General features: G+C 38.7%; 1 protein-coding gene across 2 annotated transcripts in view; it reads left to right on the top strand.

Annotated features, from left to right (window-relative positions):
• stat5a (signal transducer and activator of transcription 5a) overlaps positions 1 to 16,050 on the top strand; it is a 134,321-nt gene extending 118,271 nt beyond the window's left edge. For both annotated transcript variants that reach the window (XM_017725282.2, XM_017725281.2), the window contains 5 exons: positions 2,135 to 2,277; positions 6,222 to 6,377; positions 8,600 to 8,651; positions 9,263 to 9,367; positions 11,704 to 16,050. In XM_017725282.2, the coding sequence (XP_017580771.1) occupies positions 2,135 to 2,277; positions 6,222 to 6,377; positions 8,600 to 8,651; positions 9,263 to 9,367; positions 11,704 to 11,827 (580 nt within the window). In that variant the 3' untranslated portion in view covers positions 11,828 to 16,050. The remainder of the gene's footprint in view (positions 1 to 2,134; positions 2,278 to 6,221; positions 6,378 to 8,599; positions 8,652 to 9,262; positions 9,368 to 11,703) is intronic.
• Positions 16,051 to 19,682: the final 3,632 nt, after the last annotated feature.

A 19,682-nucleotide genomic window follows, 5' to 3' on the forward strand; every position in this document is an offset into this window, starting at 1 on the left:
TGATGCACTGAATTGACTTTATTCAAATGTGTACATAATTTCTAGATTAAGTGACCCTTATTTGTTCCATAACAGGGAAATTTTACCTCCGCCTTTAACCCATCGATGAAGTGAAACACCACATACACACTAGGGGCAGTGAGCACACTTGCCCGGAGCTGTGGGCAGTCTTATCCACAGCGCCCAGGGAGCAGTTGGGGGTTAGGTGCCTTGCTCAAGGACACCTTAGTCATGTACTGTCGGCTCTGGGGATTAAACTGGCGACCTTCTGGTCACAGGGCCAGTTCCCTAACCTCCTAGCCCATGACTGCCCCACAATATCACTACTGTTATATCAAAACCATATTTTTATGGGATTTATTTTTCATTTGAATATGCCAGTTGTTCTATATATTGTGCAAACATTTCATAATGAATGAACCAATAGAAACATCTCAAACATCTCATGATTTAAAAGTTAAGACAATTTTATTCTTCTGTAAAATTGCTATTTTTTGTTATGACTGTGACTTAATGTCGCAGCAACACAAAGATCGCCAAAATATGTAAACTGAAAGACAAAATAGTGTTGCTGTAATTATCTTTATGCATACAAAGTAAATTAAATGCATCAATTCAATGATAGCATCATATTTACCAAATAAGTCCTGAACGTGGCCGAAGATGACCAATCAGTGAGAGGTTATGAAAGACTGGCAGGCTGACAGGAAATGAATGAATAATTGAAAGAATTAATTAAGGGATTAGGAGGTGCATAAAGTAAACTAAAGGCAATTTCCTTATTTGCTTTCATTGTGAGTACTCTGAGCTTTTGAGAATGCAAGCTACCAAGAATGGTGAATTCTGTTTGTACAGCAATAATGATTGGCTTAGTTCTTACACAAGAGATGGCAGAGTTCAGTTAGTTTACATTAACTCCTCATTGAGCAACTTGCTCTCTAACCTAGCCGTGCACTGCAGTCTTTCTCAGGACAGGCAGGGCTACACATGGGAGTAATTTGCATTGCTAATATACTGCTAATGCCTTAGTCTAGATGATCATGCCACTGGGTAATTACTGCATCCATAGGCACTTGCTTGTATCAGACACTAGTACCTGTGTTAATTACCATTTTGTTGCATTATTTTAATGCAACTCTCTTGTGTCATATTCATTTTCATTGCTGTAAGCTAAAAACTGTGGTTTTTTGTGAGTGCTTAATATGCAGTGATTAATGAAACATGTAAACAGCGTTTTTGGTTCTATTACATGTAAATGAATCTGATGTATTGCTAATGCATTGCAAATGGCTTTTTATACACATAAAAACACATAAATGCAGTACATTCAGATTCAAGCTCAAGCTGTTTACAGGTTTCATATATATATATATATATATATATATATATATATATATATATATATATATATATATATATATATATATATATATATATATAATGGAAATCTTGCTGAATACCTCTTAAGGTAATGGTAGGTGTTTTTTTCTCTTCTCTTTAAAAGTAATTGTTCTTGTGGAGAATATTTTGTCCTGCCAACAGTAAATGATTGCTGGAAGTGTCATAGTGCAAACAGTCTGACTAGCTGCAATGAGCATAAGGAGCTGATTAGCTATTGTAAATAAGTGTGCACAGAGAAATACTGGCAATACAGCCCATAGTTAAGCCATAGCAGTCTAAATTGATCAGCATTTTGCCATGCAGTTTACAGTACATAATTATTTGAATGTAATGATATGATTAATTACATAGCAGTTAGACAATGAATTGTACAGTTGCATTCAGTTTACATTCTTTATCACCAGGTTCAAGCCTGGACAGAGCTTTCTAGCATTCCCTTTTATTGTAATTCATCAAATAGTTTTTTTATCGTAAGAGATGTTACTGTCACCTTTAAGACTGGCATAAGTGCATACAACTGCTATATTGTCTTTTTTGTATTTGCACTGTTATTTGCCATAATTGTATTTATTTATTTAGATACTGTATATAAAATTGTGATTGACACCAACTTGTAGCTTTCTGAATCATTCTTTCTGTCTCTCCTGAGTCATTTTTGATCACTCACATATTAATCATATCTGTACTTCTCAATATTGTATTGGTTTTGTTTGTGTTTGTGTGTTTGTATTAGGGCTATCCTGGGCTTTGTGAATAAGCAGCAGGCTCAGGACATGCTGATGTCCAAACCTAACGGAACGTTCTTGTTGCGATTCAGTGACTCAGAGATAGGGGGCATCACCATTGCATGGGTGGCGGAAAACCCCAACAAAGCAGGTACTGCCCAACACTCCTGTCACTGTTAGGGGTTAGTTGTTTTCACACTTGGCCTAATTACTTGAATCTGCACCCGGATCGGTTGGGTGAAGTGGCTCATGATCATAGGTTTGTTTTTCACAAGAGAAGTCCCTTCAGATCTGTGGATCATTTGCATGATTGCAGAAAGAATAGCTCTGATTGTTCCCAACACCATGTCTTTTCTCATTTGAGATCATTTTAAGTAACATTTGTGTGAAGTTCTCAGCACTCCACATTTAATCAAACAAAATTACAGTTAATTACAATATTGTGCATTTACTGAATGCACAAAAAAGTTGCAGTAATTCAGTCATGTTGTGCATCTACAGAAAAGAATGTTATTGGGACCAACCTGTATAAATAACAAAGCAGAAACACTTGAAATAACAAAACATAAGCAAGCCAGTGTTGCCATTGGTTTGCTTATCGGCTTGCACCTGGATTTTTCTGTACAGCTGCTTTGTGACAATGCCTATTGTAAAAAGCGCTATATAAATAAACTTGACTTAAAACAACAGGTAACAAACTCCCAGCAACATGCATTTTAGACCCTACCACTAATTTCGTCTGAGTTTAAGAGGCAGAGAATATTCCGTGAAAAACTGACCTTGCCTGTTGCTCAAGCTTTAGTAACAAAATATGTTGTCATCATTTACAGTGATGCGATTTAGTGAGCGCTGTCGCCTCACAGTGAGGAGGGCCTGGGTTCGATTCCCTGGCCGGGTGACCGGGGTCCTCTCTGTGTGGAGTTTGCATGTTCTCCCCGTGTCTGCGTGGGTTTCCTGCGGGTTCTCCGGTTTCCTCCCACAGTCCAAAGACATGCAGTCAGGCCAATTGGACATGCTAAATTGCCCCTAGGTGTGAGTGTGTGTGTGAGTGACTGTCTGTGTCTGTCTGTCTGCCCTGCGATGGATTGGCGACCTGTCTGGGGTGTATCCTGCCTTCCGCCCGATGACTGCTGGGCTCCAGCACCCCCCCGCGACCCTGACGGAGAAGCGGCTTAGAAAATGGATGGATGGATGGATGGATGGATGGATGGATGGATGGATGGATGGATGGATATTTAGCAGGTGCTCTTATCCAAAGTGACTTACAGAAATAGAAATCCTCTAGATAATGCAGAGGAGAAATCTTCATGACTGAGTCAGGTTTGCAACATGAGCCAAGAACGAAACCAGGTCATCCTGAATTACACCAAGGCTGCATGCAGCTTCAGACAGAGTGACCAAGTAGTTCTTGAATGAGATGGCAAGATTATAACGAAGGCATGCCATTTTGTGTATAGCAGTTCAGTCTTGATAGAATTTAACTTCAGGTGGTCTTCTGCAATCCATGAAAAGATCTTAGCTAGACATGATTGGGTGCAACTGGAATTCTGATTGTCAGTAGGTGAGATGGAAAGGGTATTTGAGTATCATTGGCATATCAAAAGCAAATTTTAAATGCAGCAGTTAATCTTCTATTATTCAGACCCTGCACTGAATTGATTACCTCAGGGTCACTTAGGCTAATGAGACATGATACACTGCAGTCCTTACAATATACACTTTAACTGGACACACAGATTTACATTAGTTATCATGAATATGACAGCAGACTGTTATATAATGTACACATGTTTAATACTGAAGAAGATTGCATAGACTCTTTAAAAATATTTATATCAATATTTTAAAATCCGTAAACTAGTCTTTTTTTTTTCAAAATAAATATTTAAGCTGTACCTATTGCTGACGCAGGAGTTCAGTTGTGCACACACAACTATAAACTATAGAAAAGCATTGCCGATAGAATGTGACACTCTGGAACAGCCACACATAAGCAGATCAGAACTGTGGACCCAATGATGTTTTGAATTCCCATAATTATAGAAATGAGGAAACTTAACCAAAGCCTTCAGAAGACATATCAAAAAAATAAAGGGAACACTCAAATAACACATCCTAGATCTGAATGAATGAAATATTCTCATTGAATACTTTGTTCTGTACAAAGTTGAATGTGCTGACAACAAAATCACACAAAACCATCAATGGAAATCAAATTTATTAACCAATGGAGGCCTGGATTTGGAGTCACACACAAAATTAAAGTGGAAAAACACACTACAGGCTGATCCAACTTTGATGTAATGTCCTTAAAACAAGTTAAATGAGGCTCAGTATTGTGTGTGGCCTGCACGTGCCTGTATGACCTCCCTACAATGCCTGGGCATGCTCCTGATGAGGTGGCGGATGGTCTCCTGAGGGATCTCCTCCCAGAGGTCTCCTGGACTAAATCATCCGCCAACTCCTGGACAGTCTGTGGTGCAACGTGGCGTTGGTGGATGGAGCGAGACATGATGTCCCAGATGTGCTCAATCAGATTCAGGTCTGGGGAACGGGCGGGCCAGTCCATAGCTTCAATGCCTTCATCTGGCAGGAACTGCTGACACACTCCAGCCACATGAGGTCTAGCATTGTCCTGCATTAGGAGGAACCCAGGGCCAACCGCACCAGCATATGGTCTCACAAGGGGTCTGAGGATCTCATCTTGGAACCTAATGGCAGTCAGGCTACCTCTGGCGAGCACATGGAGGGCTGTGCGGCCCTCCAAAGAAATGCCACCCCACACCATTACTGACCCACTGCCAAACCTGTCATGCTGAAGGATGTTGCGGGCAGCAGATTGCTCTCCATGGCGTCTCCAGACTCTGTCACGTCTGTCACATGTGCTCAGTGTGAATCTGCTTTCATCTGTGAAGAGCACAGGGCACCAGTCACCAGTTTGCCAATCCTGGTGTTCTCTAGCAAATGCCAAGCATCCTGCACGGTGTTGGGCTGTGAGCACAACCCCCATCTGTGGACGTTGGGCCCTCATACCATCCTCATGGAGTCGGTTTCTAACCGTTTGTGCAGACACATGCACATTTGTGGCCTGCTGGAGGTCATTTTGCAGGGCTCTGGCAGTGCTCCTCCTGTTCCTCCTTGCACAAAGGCGGAGGTAGTGGTCCTGCTGCTGGGTTGTTGCCCTCCTACGGCCTCCTCCACGTCTCCTGGTGTACTGGCCTGTCTCCTGGCCACAGCTCGCATTGATGCCCTACCTGAGCCATTTGTGTGGGTTGTAGAGTCCGTCTCATGCTACCACGAGTGTGAAAGCACCACCAACATTCAAAAGTGACCAAAACATCAGCCAGAAAGCAGAAAGGTACTGAGAAGTGGTCTGTGGCCCCCACCTGCAGAACCACTCCTTTATTCAGTGTGTCTTGCTAATTGCCAGTAATTTCAACCTATTGTCTGTTCCATTTGCACACCAGCTGTGAAATTGATTGTCAATCAGTGTTGCTTCCTAAGTGGACAGTTTGATTTCACAGAAGTTTAATTTACTTGGAGTTATATTGTGCTGTTTAAGTGTTCCCTTTATTTTTTTTGAGCAGTGTATATTTAATTGAACAATACACAGAAACAAATACAATTCAGCCTTTTAAAGAACATTACAGGATTCATTTTTCAACATCTTCAAAGTTCAGTCTTAGAGGTTGTTTGCATTTTCTGCTTCTTACAATCCAACTAATCCTTAACACATTGATTGATGATGTTGAGGTCTGAACTCTTGGGTAATTGGTTTGCTGTTTTGAGAACACAAGCAGCTTCTTATTTGTCTGTTTCCTTTTAGTGACTGTTTAGAGTGGAAAATAAATAAATGAAGGGTGGTCTCTGACATTTGTACAGTACTGTATCATAATATCCTGTGTATTAGTTGTGGCAGTATTTTTGTACTATAGTTCCAAAAATACTGTTGCTGTTACCTCCTTTTACTCAATATCATGTGTGTATAATCTATATACATGTTTTTTTTTTTTTGCCAGTTAGCCTGTGTGAACAACTCTATTAGTGTATTAACTCTATGAAGCCTTACTTGTGTGTTTATTTGTGTTTGTGCAGGGGAGAGAATGGTGTGGAACCTCATGCCCTATACAACCAAAGACTTCTCTATCCGCTCTCTTTCTGACCGCATCAGTGACCTGAACCACCTGCTGTTCCTCTACCCTGATCGGCCCAAAGACGAGGTTTTCTCCAAATATTACACCCCTCCTCTCTGTAAGACATTAATTCTTGTGTTTGTAATTATGCATCCATCTCTCAGGCTTATTATTCTAGAACTTTGTGAAAAACAATGCAAAATGATAGAAGTATTGCATGTTTTTTCTGTAATGCAGAGATTTGCTGTAATATCACAGCACATTCAGGGGGACCCATTACTTGTATCATTCAAAATGCTCCAGCAAAGGCCTATTTTCACTAAAGGTTATGCAGGCTCAGTTAAGAATGCCTGTTTCTAACTGAGAAATGCTATTATCTCACATTATTGCTGTTACTGGGGATGAAACTGTTGATGGTACTGGAAGATAACATCACATTAGAGGATGAAACTAGTGTAGTGATGCCATTGTAAGTACAGTGGTGTGATTTTGTGTGCGTGTATGTCATAAATGTCCTTTCTATGTAGGAAAACCAGAGAAAAACGGTGTTAACAAAATAGTCCAGGCTTTGTATGCTTTAAAGTGTTATTTTAAAAAAAAAATAAAATAAAAAACTGAAATGGTGAAAATAAAACATTTTTTTTAAGTGAAGGTTAGGGCTATGTTAAGACTATAATTAGACATAATTACATGTAGATATCTATATATGGTGTATAGGTGAAGGCGGTTTAAAAAGACCATTTTTAATGTGGGTAGTGCTGTGGGACCCTTTCCCCAAGTGGATGAATCTAATGATTGAGAGTGCGCTAAGATTAGTAATGGACCATTACAGGTTTTCTAAAGTCAGCTCCAAGTCTTTATTCTTGCTTCTGGAGTTGATGGATTTGAATCCCTCACTCCACTTAATTTTCACCAAGAGAGCGCCAGAGCCATTAATAAAGGGTTATAGCAGACATTACATTGATATCACAAAAATTCGTAGATTATACCTAGTATACTGATAGTATATCAGGTAATTTGACAAATGATTACAGCTGATTAATGTAGTGTTTGAATACATTTTACCATCAGTTTGAGCAGGCTACAGGATGAGGGGAAACTCTGAGCGATGTAGCTACTGAGAAAATCATTGTAGCCATAATTCATTGAAAATGAAACAAGATTGAAGTTGGATTTTTTATCTAAATTGTCTGTTCCCCTTTAATGATACAGCAGTTGCGCAGGCTTCAGAATTGAACTGCAGCACCATTTAAGGTGGAATGTAAAATTTAAATAAGAAGCCAACTACAACTTCATCCTTTTGTCTGCGATTAAAAGGATGAAGGATTAAAATGGTTCCATGTACCATTTTAATTGTTTATTGCAACCCTACTCAAGAAGAAAATTCTGAGTTTGGTTTTCCGTAAGCAGAATAGGGTGCAGAGCAGGACAGTGTAAAGGCAGACATCTCGAAAATGGTTTTGTGAACAGAGCTTGTGCTTCCTGGTAGCTGGTGAGCAGCGTTGACGTATTATAAAGGCTGGTAATTAAATTAAAACTCAGGCTCTTTCCTGTATTACACAAGCCTCCATCTAATCGTCCCTTGAGACAATTCCAGACAATTTGAGTCTCCGAGACATATTGGAGTTGAAGAATTGATTCTTTTGCAATCAACTCCCTATCACCAGTTAAAAGACTTTTCAGAGAGAACTGGATTTAGTGAATGCCGTGTCTTACAGGCACATAACTGAATGATCGTCTACTGTTACATATTTTCATCAGTATGATGTCGATTTTGCATTTGGGAACCAAACATCGAGCCGGACCCTCTTTTAAATCTGGGCATGTGATGATAATATGCAAACACATTATCCAGAAAACTCCCAACCCAGTACCTCTAACTTTATCTTACTATTTCAGACTTTACAGGGTGACTTACAGCAGCGCACGGACACTGTGTTTAAGCATGTTGTTTTTTTTTTCCTGACTCAGTAAAGCTCATTTTATTAAAAAACAATCTTAGATATCTTTAAACTCAGCCAATACATAGGAATTTTGCACTGAAATTTGTAGAAATGTGCCATATTTCAGTGTTCTCTTTAGAGTATGTGTTAACTTATTTTCACTTAGAATGTCAGCAAAACATACAGTTTAACCAGGAGTATTCAAACCTTTGCATATGACTGTAGATATGGCAATGTATGTAAGACCTGACAATGTATAAAATCAAGCCAGTTTGTGAAAACTGTAGAGAAATGGAGGGTAGTGTCTTAGAGGGCTTCTATAAAATAGCATGGAAGAAGATACTGACATTTGAAGGTTCTTAATAAGTGGCTTTATCTCTGTCTTCAACCTCTACAGCAAAAGCCGTGGACGGCTATGTCAAACCACAGATCAAACAAGTAGTGCCAGAGTGAGTATCTGCTCTTTTCCCTCCACTACAAGTGGCCTTTACTTTTTCTGTCTTTCTCTTGCAACTTCCCTGCATGCTGATTGTTCAGTAAAAGCCTTCATGTCTTTAATGTCCTGAGTGCCAACCCATCATCTTCACACAGTTAGCCTAATTGCATGCTAGCATATCAGCGCTCGCTTCTCCAGTCCAGCTCAGCTGGAAGTTAGCCATCACCATGGAGATCTCATACTCTGCAATCTTATTTTCACCATCAGAATATACTAAGCCATGTTAGCTTCATTAGCGGAGTTAGCCTGCTAGTGCTCCGGCAGTGGGGAGGTTGTTAGCTTGTAAGCAAGATGTCCACTCTGGTCAAATTTGGCAGGAGTTAGCCGCTGCCAAGAGGATTCTTCATAGCATACATGAGAGTATTTAGCATCGTTAGCTTTATTAGCTGCTTATGATGGCTTCTGCATGCACTCTGTGTTGATGTAGGTGGCAGGTAGGGTGCCAGGCCACCAGGACGGAAGATAAGGTCAGATCGATTACAGCTTTGCTAATGAGACACTTCTCATGTGCAAAGGAGAGTTGATGAATGTCATTTTGGTGTGTCTGTGTGTGCATGTGTTCAGGTTTGCAACACCTAATCCTGACCCTGCAGCAAACCCCACCTACATGGATCATGCAGCATCACCGGCCGTCAGTCACCCATCAAATTACGGCATTTATCCAGCCATGTGAGTCAAACAAAAGAAGCCTTTTTGTGGTTTTGGATGTGTGTAGGTTTGTTCATGACCACGCTATTAAAATCACCTCGTTGTGGAGCATCAAATTTAAAAATGAGATGGGGATACTTATTAAATAAAAAATAAATACAGTTCACAAAAGTAGCCATCTGTAGATACAGTTTATGTCTGGTTTGCTTATGACTTTCCAAGGCAACATTATCAATTATTCATTCACATCCAACAGAAAAGTTGCAGCCAACAATAGCTAGCTTTGCTAACTTCTACTCACAATGATGCCAGCAATTAAGTGAAATCTTAAGACCTGCTCTCAAACGTTAGTGGGACAAACATCAATGACTTTTATGTAGGCTACAATTTAGTACTTTTTAGTTTAATATTTGTGGTGCATCTGTTATTTTGGATGACAGCTTTAGGTTTTGTAGGTATTTTTGGATGACCAGAGCCTGACACACTTTGAACACTTCCTTACTCTTTCCATGACAGCATGTTTTTAGTACATACATTTTTTCACATTTGATTGGAATTTTCAGTGTATCAAATATTTTGGCTATGCTGACCCTAAAGGTAAAAGTGGCTCAAGTCTGAACTGTAAAAAAAAACAAAAACACTTTGAATCTCATATTTTCAATTCTGATTTTCAGACTCTTTCATTTGTGGTACTGAAATCTATATACATATCCGATATGGATCAATTTGACCTTTTAGATTGATCTTTCATGTCACTTCAGCTCAGTCCGTTAAATCATTTTGCCCATGCAGGAGCCTTATAGCAGCAACATCAAAAAACATCAGATTGTCACTATGGTTATGCATCATGTTTTTTCTTTAGGAAGATGATGCAGTGAAAACAAATACAGTTGTATGCAAAAGCTAAAACACCCCTAGTCAAATTACAGGTTTTGTTGATTTTTAAATTGAGCACATGCTCTAAAACGAACACACTTAAACATGTTTTCCTTTAAATGGTAGTGCACAATTTCACCTGGAAACTGGAAAAAAATAAAACATAAAATATACAATGTGCCAAAGCCTGTGCACAGACCACATTTCATGTATTATTTTTCCAGTGTGTTAAATTCAGCAAATAAACAGTAACTGTGCATTAAAATGTACAGATTTGGGCCACTGAATGTAGTCTTTGTTATTGGAAAATAGTGTTTTATGGCATATTAACTTAATATTAGAGTTTTCTAAAGCTCTACCTTTCAGAATGTTAATGAAATTTTGAGGTGTGTTGGATGGTGACTTTCCAGGAGTAGCGATATCACAAATTTTCTAAACTTCTAAAGCTTAATAATTGTATTTAGTTCCACCTTTGTTTATTAACTACTTCCTAAAAATGGTATTTTCAGAAAGTGTCAAGATCTTTGTAAGTTTTAGCGTGTTTTTCATAAATAATTGACAGCTTTCTTTGTAATGTAATGAACTTTGTAGTCAGTAGTTACTGCGGCTTTGGTTTAAAATAGTTGGGCATGGTTTTAATTCAACGAATAGTAGAGTTCAAAGTAGTCTGTAATTATTAAGTTATGAGGAAGTAGCTGGACTAGGTCCAATGAACTGACAGAAACACTTAGAGAAATTTCCAGAATCTTGAGTTCTTTGCTGTCTTTACTGATTATAGGGACAGTTGTTTGTTTTATCTATGCTATGATAAAGGAGTACAGAGCTCAACTGTTATATATCTGATATTTGTAAAATCAAGTCAAACCAAAAACATAGAATTTGGTGTTTGCAACACTTTAGAGCTTCTTTTGAATCAATTTACTCTGTAAGTTTATTTTGTTATTATTTACCCACTTTTTGCTTCTCTCTCTCTCTCTCTCTCTCTCTCTCTCTCTCTCTCTCTCTTTCTCTCCCCCCTTCTCTCTCTCCCTCTCTCTTTTTCTCTCTTTGTTTTGCCCCCCTTTGTCCTGCCATTACTCTCTCTATGTCCTCTCTCTTGCGTCTCCTTTCTTTCTCTTCTTCTTTCTTCTATTTTTCTCCCTTCCTCCATCTCTTTTCCCTTTCTCTATTTGTCTCTTCTTCTGTCTTTCTCTCACTTGCTCTCCTTTTTTTCTCTTGCTCTCATCCTCTTTTCTCCTCTTCTCTTTGTTCTTCCCACCTCTTTTTATCTTTCTTTTGCTGTTCTTTCTCACCTTTTCTCTCTCCTTTCTCTCGCTCTCCCTTCTCTTTTCTCTCCTCTTTGTTTTTCTTTTCCTCTCTTCCTCCATCTCTTGCTCTCTCTCTTTATTGTGTCTTTGTCTCTCCCTCCCTCTGTTTGTCTCTTTCTTTTTTTCTCTCTTCTCTTTTCTCTCTCTCCCTCCCTCTCTCTCTATCTATCTCAGGAGTGACAGTATGCTGGATAATGATGGTGATTTTGATCTGGACGACACCATGGATGTAGCAAGGCACGTGGAGGAGCTGCTTCGCCGACCGATGGACGGCCAGTGGAGCGGCCAGCAGTCATGACCTCTCAACCTTAGACCTCTCTCCCTCAGTGATGGTTAATTCCATTCATCTCTACTGCCCTCCTTCTAATCCTCCTAATCCCTCCCTCCTTCCTTTCCCTCCTCTCTTCATTTCATCCCTAATGTGAAAAAGTTCAGTGATGGATATGGTTTCTTGTATTTTTTTTTTGGTTGTTTTTCTCTCATTCTCTCTTTCTCCTCTCGTGCTCTGTTGTTCTTTTTTTCTCTGCATGTGAGCCGCATGCAGAGACGAAGCAGATTGTTTTCTCTTTCCCCCTTTCACATGTGTGAAAGAGAAAAGAAATTAAAAAATAGAACCAAACAGTATTGTGAGAAAAAGCTCTCGTAACACGCATGTGTTCTCCTTTCTTTTTCATTTTATGGGTTTATTTTGAAATGCAGTTGTCTGAAGTAGCGCCATGAAAAAAGCCCAAAATAGAACTGTACTACTGTAAGAATGTGTTTTATTTTCAGATTGTTGTCTTTCATTTTATATTGTGTCCGGATTAATTTGCATCGAAAGTTCATGCGTTCAAACCCTTTGCACTCTGGAAAAAATGCATCTTTGTGGGGAAGATGAAATCACTGTTACCATGGTGATTGTAATGTATGTCTCTATACACTAAAGCGCATTTCAGTTGCAACAGAGCTATTGATAGTCAGTATGTCTGCAAAGGTCCCTGAAAAGACTGGACAGATTTTCTTTATGTCTGAGTTCTTAAAACATACATATTCATGCACAAATGCACTCGCAGGCTTGATTTACATACACAGGTGTCCACATACATTCAAGTAAGTGGAGAACTTTGAGGTATTTGAGCACTTTGAGGTAAAAACACACACACAAACACACTGCCACCTCCCTCTCTTTCTGTTTCCCCAGCTGTTTAAGGGTGCGGTGTGTGTATTTGTACTGGGCAATTTGTTATACTACATCAGAAACCCACTGTGTTAAAAAGCATGATGGACTCTATTTTTTATTTTTTGCACTGCAAAAAAGTACAGCACTGTGGAAAGGTCTGAGACCACCCATCTCTGGTTACATCTCCAATCAAAACAGTCATTAAGTGCAAGTTATTCATGTTTTTGATGATATTAGATAATAAGTTAATCCATCCAAAGAATCTAAGTAAAAACAGGAGTTTCCAAAACAAGGCAAGACCCGGTTGACTACCGAAACTGTCCACATCAAATAACCAGTACTTCAAGCTTTCATCATTAAAAGATACTGGAAAATACATCAAGCTCCACTTTTGCTTCAGATCTGAAAAAATTCACAGAATGTCTGTCCATCCTTCCACTGTGAGAAGACAACTCAGCACTATGAGTCTAAAAGGATGTGTAGCTTTCAAGAAGCACTTCAAGAAAAAGATTTTTGCAAATCAGACAAATATTTGCAAATCAGACAAAGAGGCTGCTGGTTTTCAGTCCAGTTTTGGAGTCCAGAGCATCACTGAAAGTGTTTGGGAATAGTTGGATCAGCAGAAAATGCAGTTTCTAAGACTGATCTTTGGAATTTCTGGAAAACTGTCCCTGCACATTTCTTTGAAAAACTGAAAGTGGGTCTCCTGAAAAGACATTTGATGTTATATTTAGATGTTGAGGTGAATTTTCTATATATATTTTTTGCTTTTTCCTGACACTGAAAAATGAATAAATTGTGCTTAATGGACATTTTGATTGGAAGTTCAATAAATGAAGGGAGGTCTCTTATACACTGTATGTCTAATATATAAAAACATTTGTTTACACTTCTCTGTAGATTGTCTAGAGATTCTCAAATTGTTAGGTTTAAGATTGGGTTTTAGGTTGGGCCCAAAGTTTAATCACACACTTGTATATTTTGTGAGAATAACTCAGCCAGTTTGCATTGAAGTCCTTGAAGTTACTGAATAATAGACCTTAATATGTAATAAGCCTGGGATTATAAGTGGCTAAGAAATTTCATCAAGTGAAATGATATTTTTGTGTTAGCTTTTTTAAAAAACAGGAAGTGAAACGATCTCCCAGGACAGTAAAATCATTCCTCCTAATAAAATAAAAGTACTAAAAAGTTTGGATGCAGATGGAATAATCTGATAATATTTTTACCACCTCCCATAATGAGAAGTGTTAGATACATTAAATACGCTCAAGAAGTTTCCATTCTTTGTAGTGTGGAAGTGCTACACTAGGTTCGCCCTGGCTTTATCCAGAGCAACAGGTGAAGCCTGCCGTGCCTCATACAGCACACTGAGCATGTGCAAAACGAGAGCACATGCAGCTGTTGTCATGGTGACGTATGCTGCTCTAATGCTGTAGACTGTGTCCAGTTATTCTTATAGCTTTAGAACAGCTAGATGTGTATGCACCCTCCCTTATTAGACCTCCCCCCACTCAGACTCTCTCTCTCTTTGTCTCTGCCCCATCATACTCTCTTACTGCACTGAAACAAGTGATGCATTGTATTCTCACATTCACATCAATTCCACGTGAATAAAATATAATACTTCAACACAGTTTTGTTTTACAGTTTACCTACTTTTGGCAATAATTGTGTTGATATGATACATATTATTTATGTGGAAATGAATTTGCATTACTTTGTTTCTTTTACTCATACACACACACACAAATACGCAAATATACACACTCAGGACAGTTAAAAAACCGTGGATGTATCATTCAGGCTAAAGAAACAGGCAGAAGAGAAGATCTATATTCAGTATAAATATATATGAATTTATTTTCTTTAACATAATTCTATTTTATTACTGTGGAAGCTCTATGGCACCGTCCCTCTATGCTCTGTGTACTGTGAATGCTACATAAACACTTCAGGCCTTTGTAGATGAAGCCCCTAGATGTTGACCTGAGGCTCAAAGCCAGGTTGTAGCTATTACATGAAGAAAAGAGAAAAATGAAACAGATCTTCAGCATCGGAAGGCTTTTGCTACCAACACTGCAGTCTTGCTTTAACTAGGGGTGGGCGATATGGCAATATGTAATCATACTGTGATAAATTGTATCGCGATATGCATTGCAGGAAACAACTGTGTTTCGAGAACTGTAAACTATTCGTTCAAATCAGAGCTTTAGACTGTCTATGGTCCTCCCACCAGTGTTCTTCATAGCAACCTTTGTTAGCTTGGACAAGCTTCACAGATCCCATTCAGCCTAATGAGAAACTCTAAACTTGCAATGTGTGTTTTTCATTTCAAACGATATTTATTTTGCATGTGCATCTCTGATTAGCTGCAACAGACACCAGCTCATTAGTGTAGCATTTTAAAATGGAAACTCAATGTTATGTAGTGACTCTAAACAACCTAAATTCATTCGGTTGAATGGGATTTTAGCTAAAGTCTGTAAAGCAGAGCGTGGATTGTTAATAATTTAAACTGCATTTTAACAAATAGCTGATTGTATATCATTATTTATTGTTTTCTAGCTGTGTGCTTTTTACAGTGAATTAAATAATCATGATTAATTGTCATACAGCGTTTTTTCAGTGTGGCAATAGTTCCAACTCATTTGGAAAAACGAAATATCCTAATGCATTTGGTGTATTGTGAAAAGTATTACAGTATTACTTTGGCCATATCGCCCTCCTCTGTCTTTAACCCACAGCCAAGCTGTTGCATGAATGAAAAAGCCATATGATAAGCACGGACACTACTGTGCTTCATGTGTTTCCCGCAGACATTACTAATCAACAAAATAGTTTGATTCCTCTCAGTGTAGTTTGGTTTCCTTTGAACTTTTCCTATTTTTTTTGATCCCCTCCCTCATTCTCCTCTAGAGCAGAGGAGAGTCTGAAGATAACGTGAGAAGTTGTGCGATTTTTCTTTTGCTTTTTTGTGTCCTTTTTTTATTGATTTTGTTTTGTTTTTGCTGTTGTTCTTTTTTCCAGACTCTGGTCTTGTCACTCAGTAGTCTGTCTTTCACACTGTAGGTGGTAATGTGTATGTGTGCTGGTGTGTGGGTGTGTCTATGAGTATGTGTGTTTGTGTGCTGGTGTGTGGGTGTGTCTATGAGTATGTGTGTGTGTGTGCTGGTGTGTGGGTGTGTCTATGAGTATGTGTGTGTGTGTGTGTGTGTGTGCTGGTGTGTGTGTGTGTGTGTGTTCAGCCTCGTCTCGTGTTTTTGTCACATGTTTTTGGTTTGGTTTTAGTGCTTGGATATGTGTTCTAAAAGAAGAGCAATTGAATTGAAAATAAAGTTTTATAAATAATTTGAACTGAATCACATGATTGGCGTGAGTGGACTTCATTCAGAGAATGAAAGAGTCATATGATATTACAAAAAAACACTGATGTGTTTGGGTTAGTACTGCAATCTCTTTTTTTCAGTCCCCCCATTTTCTAATATTTTATTTCTACTGTTATAGAAATAAAAAAAAAGCTCAAAATAATTACTTAAACCTGTTTAAGTGCTGGGGTCTAAAGTTCAGTCAAGTGCAGTTTTCTCCTTACTTCAGATGTAGTTGACCAGCCAAGACATGCTGGCATGGTTTCAGGTTTTTAGCTTTTAAAATATACTTTTGTTCATTTTTAGATATAACTGTATGTCATGCAGTGCCAGAAAGTACATAATCTATTTTTAGTTGCTTAACTTGACAGTTTGATGCCAATATCAAACTGTCGAATTTAGGCATGCAGTTTGCACAATGCTAGTGGTAATAAGTTTCCATTAGTTGTTAGCTCATTGCAGAGCTTTTTCTCAACACTTGGAGGCTGTAATCTACTTCCCAGCCCAATGATTTGATTTAGAATATATGATAAAAATTAATTTTGCGAGCAGGAAAAGTTTTACTGATGCTAAGATAAACAAAATATAGAAGTAATGTAACTACAGGGGGATAGAACTATGTGTTCAAAATGAATAATTAATGTGTAAAATGCAACATGAACATGTGAGTGTTTAAGTGGTGGGTGCATAACCTCTGTCATCGGTGATGTCTTCATAAAATATTTTTCTGCCAATATCATCAAAACCATAAACAACATGGACGTTAATAGGGGCCCAGTATGGTTTATTGGCCCCTAAGACAGAGTTTACGAACCTGGCCCATGGACTGTTTAGTAAAAGTGCAGCCATGTGCAGCGAGAGTTAAGGCCTCAGTGTACTTCTTGCAAAGCTAATGTCGGGTACACTTTGACATTTTATAAGTTCCATGACTAGTGAGAAAAGAGTCCATCACAGTTCTAACTATGGCAGCGTGTGAGTCCAGAATATTGCCACAATTTGAACCTAAATATAAGATACTGTATGCATATTACTATTTAGTGCTAGGGCGGCACGGTGGCGTGGTGACCAGGGTCCTCTCTGTGTGGAGTTTGCATGTTCTCCCTGTGGCTGCGTGGGTTTCCTCCGGATTCTCTGGTTTCCTCCCATAGTCCAAAGACATGCAGTCAGGCCAATTGAACGTGCTAAATTGCCCCTAGGTGTGAATGACTGTCTGTGTCTGTCTGTCTGCCCTGCGATGGACTGGCGACCTGTCCAGGGTGTATCCGGCCTTCTGCCCAAAGACTGCTGGGATAGGCTCCAGCAAGCTCCCCCCCCGCGACCCTGATGGAGAAGCAGCTTAGAAAATGGATGGATGAACGGACTATTTAGTGCTACTGAATAATAGGCTTAAAATCATCCATTTAGGAGGTATTTATTGTTTATTTAATAAATGCGTGTTTCAAAGTGAAACACTGGTGTGTCTGCTGAAGTGCTTAGCGTACTTCTTGCGACACAAAGCTCTTCAATGTTGATGTTTGTTTCATGGAGCACCTTTTATTTTACCGAAGATCCAAAGAAGCCGCACATTCAACAACAAATTAACAGGAGAGCCACATTTACAACAAATTATCAGAAGTTTCCTACTAGTTTAGGAAATGTGTCTGCTTATTTACCCCCACACCACATACAGTGCATCCCTACAGTCTGTACAGTGTGAGGCGTACAAACCCTCCCTTTAATTTCACTTAGTTTTTTTTATTTTATTTTTTTTTTAGGAAACTGTACATTATCATACATTTTGTCTAATTTAAGTCTAAGGTTTTAATGTGGTACACGCTGTACATGCGTCTCCTTATGAATGACTCCCATTTGAAATATATAGTTTCATCATAAAGTGTGATATGATTCTTCACATGAGAGTTACGTATCTTTATTACACACAAACATATCACAACACAAAGGGAAATGATCATATTCCAGTCCAGTAGGGTGCAATAAAGCGCTGTCAAATGTTCTCGCCCCCACACAAACTACAGTCAGTAAACACTGATAAAGCTAAGACAGATAACTCAGTGCGTCAGGGCTCTTTAGAATGCAATTACTTAATTACGTTATCTGCAACAGGGTGATGTCATTTGTGGATAAACAGTAGCCTACCTACATTCAGCAACCTGACTCATCCAGCAGCAACGGTCAGTCGGTGAGCATACGGCCCACAAACCCAGAAAATGCACAACCCTATCCAAGCCAAACTGACTTTGACTCTGACTACTTACATGACATTTGAAATAATAAGTATTTTTGAATAAAATGTTTTACGTACTATGTAGACATGGTTAAGGTTTTAAAACATACCCCTCCCCAGTCCATATACAGCTGTATATAAAAGTTTGGGTGCCCCTGATCAAATTATATATTGGCTGAATTTAACATACTGGGAAACAAAAACATCAAAATTGGCACATTTTACATTGTGAATTTTATTTTTCTTTCCAATATGTTAAACTCAGCAAATAAACAGAAATTGAGCATTAAAATTTCAAGTGTGTTTTCTGTAGAGAATGTCTTTTGCTTGTCTTTGTGATGTCACAAAGACCAAATTATATTCATATATCCAACTATTCAGTCTACAGAGGTTTAGCTCTGCCCATTAAAGCTGAAGTTATAAGGACTTTTTCAGCCCAGACTCATTTTTGAATTTGCATAATTATATCAGCCATAAATTTACTTGTCTACAGCTTTATTTACAGCTTTGAGGTTGCAGATTACAGCCAACTGAATACCCTCCCTCACCCCTCCCTTTCCATGTGTGTAGTAGAACCTACAAGGACCATCAATTTTTTATTTTTTATTTTTTTCTGCCATCGCTTGTCCCGATGTTGTTTTGCTTCTTCATGTTTTCACATCTTTCACGACAAGGATTCGCCCTCCATTGCTTTTTTTTTAAGACCCTCCATTTTTTAAGTATGACCCTCCATTTGCCAAAATTTGGCTTCTAAAACTTCTAAAGCTTCAAGCTGCCACTTCAATGTAAAAATGCAAAAGGCACTCTCTAGAAACATGGCGGTGCAACATGGGAGCCTCTGTTGGAAAAGAACCCGCACCCTTTGCAGACATGAGGGGCTCATTCGAAGCTAGTGAAAACATGTGATTCGCAATTACACATGATTATACACTAATGAAAATGGGGTTTTGAATACTCTGTCTCTTTTTTGCTAATAGATCCCCCTAAACCTTATACACTGCACCTTTAAACACTACAAGCATTATAAATAGAAGAAATAAAATGGTAATGAAAGACAAATTAAGGAAATTTCCCCTTCTGAGAAATGACAAATAAAAGAGAACAGATATTGTAATTAAGCCTATAAGCCACAATCCTTTAGTCTTTTCCTGTAATGGTCATTGAAGAGAAGTTTGTGAGGTCATTAATTCTATGGTAGGGTGCTGTGACCCTCTGCTGGACCAAGTGTGTAAGCACAACTGTAAAGCCTAAACAACACTCACCTTATATGAACCCCAACACAAACGGATGACGCGCAATTAAGCACATACCACTGTTTCTAATCTAATATGAGGCATCAGTGAATCACCTGATTTATACCATCGTCAGTATTCCTCACAAACTGCTCCAAAGGGCAGCTGCC

The sequence above is a fragment of the Pygocentrus nattereri genome, chromosome 14 (genome assembly GCF_015220715.1).
Source record: "Pygocentrus nattereri isolate fPygNat1 chromosome 14, fPygNat1.pri, whole genome shotgun sequence".
NCBI classification, from domain to species: domain Eukaryota; kingdom Metazoa; phylum Chordata; class Actinopteri; order Characiformes; family Serrasalmidae; genus Pygocentrus; species Pygocentrus nattereri.